At 49.9% G+C, this 4660-nt stretch overlaps 1 protein-coding gene across 1 annotated transcript; it reads right to left on the bottom strand.

Annotated features, from left to right (window-relative positions):
• Positions 1 to 1053: 1053 nt before the first annotated feature.
• Positions 1054 to 4233, bottom strand: LOC128714782 (uncharacterized). Its single transcript, XM_053809663.1, has 3 exons — positions 4164 to 4233; positions 2044 to 2298; positions 1054 to 1967 (listed from the first exon to the last, which is right to left on the bottom strand). The coding sequence occupies exons 1-3, from the start codon at positions 4231 to 4233 to the stop codon at positions 1054 to 1056; spliced, it is 1239 nt and encodes a 412-aa protein (XP_053665638.1).
• Between the last annotated feature and the right edge of the window lie 427 nt (positions 4234 to 4660).

Here is a 4660-nt window from a genome sequence, read left to right as displayed (position 1 = left end):
AATGTCGTGGACTCCTACATTCGTCCAAATGAGATGCATCCAATGAAGATTCCCATTGAATGCGTTATTTATATAACCTCAAAACGAAGAATAATTTATACTTTGCGTTACTCTTGATACTCCAGCTGCTCCTAAATAACCTGAAGGAACATTAATAACCTCTATATCTATCCCGTATCCAGTAACTTTTATTTCTGCACCATCCAACGACATGCTAGGCCAATTAGCACCAAGTTTAACATCTTCAAAATTCTCTTGCGACAGTTCAAACATGTTGAATTAAATTAGTTAGTTAGTTAAATTTTGGTGGGATCAGTTAAAAAAATTTGTACTGTGAGTCTAACAACAGCAAATTCGAATCGATGCCTGTACAAACGAGGGCATTTAGATTGGACAACCTTTTTGAAAAGATTAGAACATTTACAAACCCGAAGACCTTCAAATAACATGCGAATTCTACAATGATCCAACCAAACACAAGAATACCTGATGAAAGTGTGTACATTTTATCAAAACTTTATTCCATACTTACCGATCAAAGCTCTTGACTTAAAACTTATGGGACAACAATATTCACGTTTCAAGCACACTAAACGAATTGTACTTTTTATTTGCGCAATGAGTGTTTTGTTCATGTGTTGGGCTTTTTTTTTGTTGTTGTTGGTTGTTTTCATAAAAATACTACATTCTAACAGCTAAAGTTTTAATTTAAAACATTACACACAAAAAAAAAGAATTAAAATCACAATACCGACACCCAGCTTCGAGCGGGGTCGGAGAGACTTCAGAAGAAGTAGTAGTAGTTGTGGTAGCTGTGGAAGTACTAGCAGCAGCCATAGAGCAATAGTTGAAGCAGTTCCGAGCGTAGCCAATTTTTAGCTTATCCAATCGGCCAAAACTCACTGCTTCCGTCCCCGATGTGTTATGGCTACGATCTTTTGCGTGAGCAAGGTTCCCCTATCCTGGGCAGATGACGAGTGCGAGTCTTTTGAACTAAGCCGCCTTATTAGCAAGGGTCGGGTGGGTTACCAACCAAACCAATGTGTGAGGACGTTAAACGAGCACCGCCTTGACGCCACTGATCGGTGGCATCTCCTTCACCGTGCGGCGGAAATCTTCCAGCTCGCAGCAAAGTACGTACCCGGCCCGACCATCCTGCCACGCATCGTTTTCGTGGAGCTTCTTCAGCCATGAGATCTGCTCGCACAGGTCCGTACAGAAGCTTCGCCTGTCCTGCTCCTGCTCGGTCTGTGGCGATTTGCCAAAGACGGCAAACGCGACGGCACGCTCCAGCGAGCGCACCACCGTCCAGTGTAGCCTCGGCACCGGGAAGCGATTCTCCCGCACCAGGTACACCTCCGCGCTCTGGTTGTGTTTGTCCTGCAGCGTCATGACGCCGTGCGCCCCGGTGTATATCTCCACCTCGGACACCTCGAGCGCGCGGATGTCCTGCAGCAACCGGTCGAGGTTCAGCAGCAGCTCGCGATCCTTAACGATCTGGTAGTTCCAGGCCATCTTTAATACTGAAAGATACTGTCGGTGGGTGAGCAGCGCCTCGTTGATGTACCGGCGGGATTCGATCTTGGGTGCATTCTTCACACCAAACACGGGCCGGAAACGTTCCGCCTGATCGTTGATGTTGAGCGCTTTGCTGAGGTCAACCTTGTACCGTTGCGTCGGATGATAGCCGTGGAAGTAAGTCGCGTTGTCCTTCACTTTGAGCGCCAGCTGCTCGATGCTGTTGGTGCCGGACTTTACTTTGGTGTGGATGAAATGAGTGCGGCCGAGCTTTACGTCGTAGCACGCCTCGCCAAGGATGTAGGATTTGTTAGTGACCGGATTGGTGAAGCCGTACTCGATCGAGCGCAACGTTGCCGGACATCCACGGACCGCCACAATGATCTCCTCAATCGGACGCTCCTTGCATGCCAATGCCGACACGAAGTTCTTATCCATACCGTTAACCACTGTTGTGGATGAGAATAAAGAAAGGGCTTCCATTAATGCACTGTTACCAAATCCTGAGACACGATTGCCACTTACCGAACGTTGTATCCTTCTTACAGCGGGCCCACAATACCTTTTCGGAGGAAAATTCACGGAAATAGTTGGGTGAGCAGGAGAGCACCACCTCATCACCGGTGGCCAGTGTAATCTCCATGAGCTGGCTGTCGCTTTCGGGTGAGATCAGTACACCGTTCTGTGTGAATATCAGCGGTGATGAGTAGGACCAGTCCGGTTTCAGCGGCACGATGCAGTTACGTTCCACCGCTGTAATGAGAAATTGTCGGAATAGAACTGATATTGCGCTTTAAAAGGTTGCCTACGTTCAACGATTCAACGCGAGAACGTATGAGAGTGTTCGGAGCGAAGAACCTCCGACATTGATCGTGCCTTGCAGCTTGAAGTGCAGAAAGGATTATCTAAACCTTGGTGCATGAATTCCATGGAAAGTGTATATTATTGTTTTTTTTTTTAGGTTTTTATTGAACAACCGCGATGAAAAAGTCCAGCCGAAGCAAAATATGGGAAACAATTTATTCCCCGGGAAAACGTGTGACCCTGTTTACAAGTACAGCCACATCCTGCTGTCGGACAGCATCCCATCGCGAAGCAAAACATATTTGATACGGTGATAGCAGATCGCAACGCGGATCGCGAAGGTCAGCGGGCGTGTAAATACCGCCCGGTTTAGTGTCGGTGGAAAGGTAAGCAAGCTGCTTGAGTCCACAGCTCCACATTTTTCAAACCAACTTGCAGCCCATCACTTGCGTCAAGATGTTATCAGAGGAGTTTCTTGATTTCGCGTAGACAAAATGTGGCTGTAAGAAATGTAACTGAAGATGCTCAGCCACGGCAATCCAGCGGAGCGAGAGCCGAAGAATAAGTAGATTACTCATGCGTAATTTACTGGACAAAGTTGCTCAGGATCTTCGCCATCGGGAAATAATTTCATCGCGTACACTTATGCGCGGGTATTTCACAACCCGCGAGTCGGGTAGCGCTCGGCATCACTTTAAAAAATGGCCACTAATTGACGGCATGGTTTGCCCCCGCGCTATCACGTACACCAGTCATCGCTTCGCCCATCACACATACCCCTATCATCGGGCCGCTGATGTGCAACACTTTTCTTTTCTTTGTTATGTTTAAACATTTCAATTGCGATTTTACATAAATTGTTTTTCATTTGACCTTAGCGCGCGGTTGCTGCTGGTCGCTGGTCTAGATGACTGGATGCTGTGCCCCGGTGTAAGGTTCACAACACATCGCCACCAACACGAACCCGTGTAGCGAAAAGGTAGCACGATACTTTGTCGCGCCTGGCGTTCGCGGGGAACGGGAAGTTGGACCACCGCCACAATCGCGCGCGCGCGCTCTCGCTCGCTTGCGACGAACTTCCATCGTCATCGATTTCGTCACTGCCCTTTTGGAACCGTGAGCGGACGCGCACGTACCGCCGGAGACGCGGTGGCGCGGACGCATTGATTTGATTATTTCGCGCCCGTTGGCCCGTTCCCGTCCGGTAAATCATCAGCAATCGCGCACACTCACGCTCTCACTTAGCAACCAGCTGTTTCGAGAACGTGGTACGGACAAACCAGTGTTTTGCCACGAAGGGAATGGTTCTTCTGTTGTGTCTAGTACGAGCAAGGACGCCCCGGACGGGAAGTTCGGTATGGCGTTGGATTTCCCCGCCCCGGCCAGCGAATGGGGCATGTATGTTTACGGTAGAAGAGTTGATGCTTTACTTAAGCCACGCACGTGTACTGATTGATCTTGACGGGTCGAGTAGCAGTTCTACGGTGAATTCTACCCCCCGCCGCCCAAGATGTTCGCGATTCGGGAAGCGAGTGCATCGCATCTTGCCGATCGCGCCAAACAACTGGTGGAGCAAATGGCGCTGCAACTGGTGGGTTGTTGCAGTGAAATTGCCCAGCATCGCACCACCCGAGTGGCAATGCGCAATTGGATAAATGGATGCCTGCGCTTGTTGCATTTCCTGAACCTACACCGTCTAACGGGACGACAGCAGGCGTACGGTCGAGTTTGTGACGTTTGAGACCCCCGCGGGAGGGGGATAAATATTCTCGAACACACCCACTTTTGTGAACCCCCCCCGTATGCGAAGCGTGTAGAAGTAGCGAGAGTAGAACCCGTACCATTTCCGGCCGCACGTTGGCGCGCTATTTGCAGTGCCAGCAGCAGTAGCAGCACTATCAGCCTGTGCATAATGGGAACGATGGGCGTATTGCTGCAGGGATCACTTTCAGTGTGGCTGGCAACCAGTCGGACTGAGCAGGAACTGTTCACTGTATCACTGGCTGGGGTTCGGTTTTTGGCCGCTTCGCTTGTCGGCTGACACTCGCACACGCGATCACCTGGAACACGGGGGTCTGAGTCGCACACAGTAAACCCACCGCACAGCGAACATCCGTTCTGACAAACCCGAAAAGAAACACCACAAACACTCACGCACGGCTATCACGGCTCGGCAAATTGTCGGTTTTTGCTGTACGGGTGTCGGTTCACTGATCTCCTGTGCGCGATCGGATTAAATTGGGCACGGCAACGGAACCCTGATATGGGCGCGCACAATCTTCGCACACACAGTGTTTCACCACAGCGCACAGCCTCCGGAACGCCCGCAAGACAAGCA

The sequence above is a fragment of the Anopheles marshallii genome, chromosome 3 (assembly GCF_943734725.1).
Source record: "Anopheles marshallii chromosome 3, idAnoMarsDA_429_01, whole genome shotgun sequence".
Classification (NCBI taxonomy): domain Eukaryota; kingdom Metazoa; phylum Arthropoda; class Insecta; order Diptera; family Culicidae; genus Anopheles; species Anopheles marshallii.
Note: the sequence above shows the minus strand (reverse complement) of the source record. Positions and strands in the feature narration are given on the sequence as shown.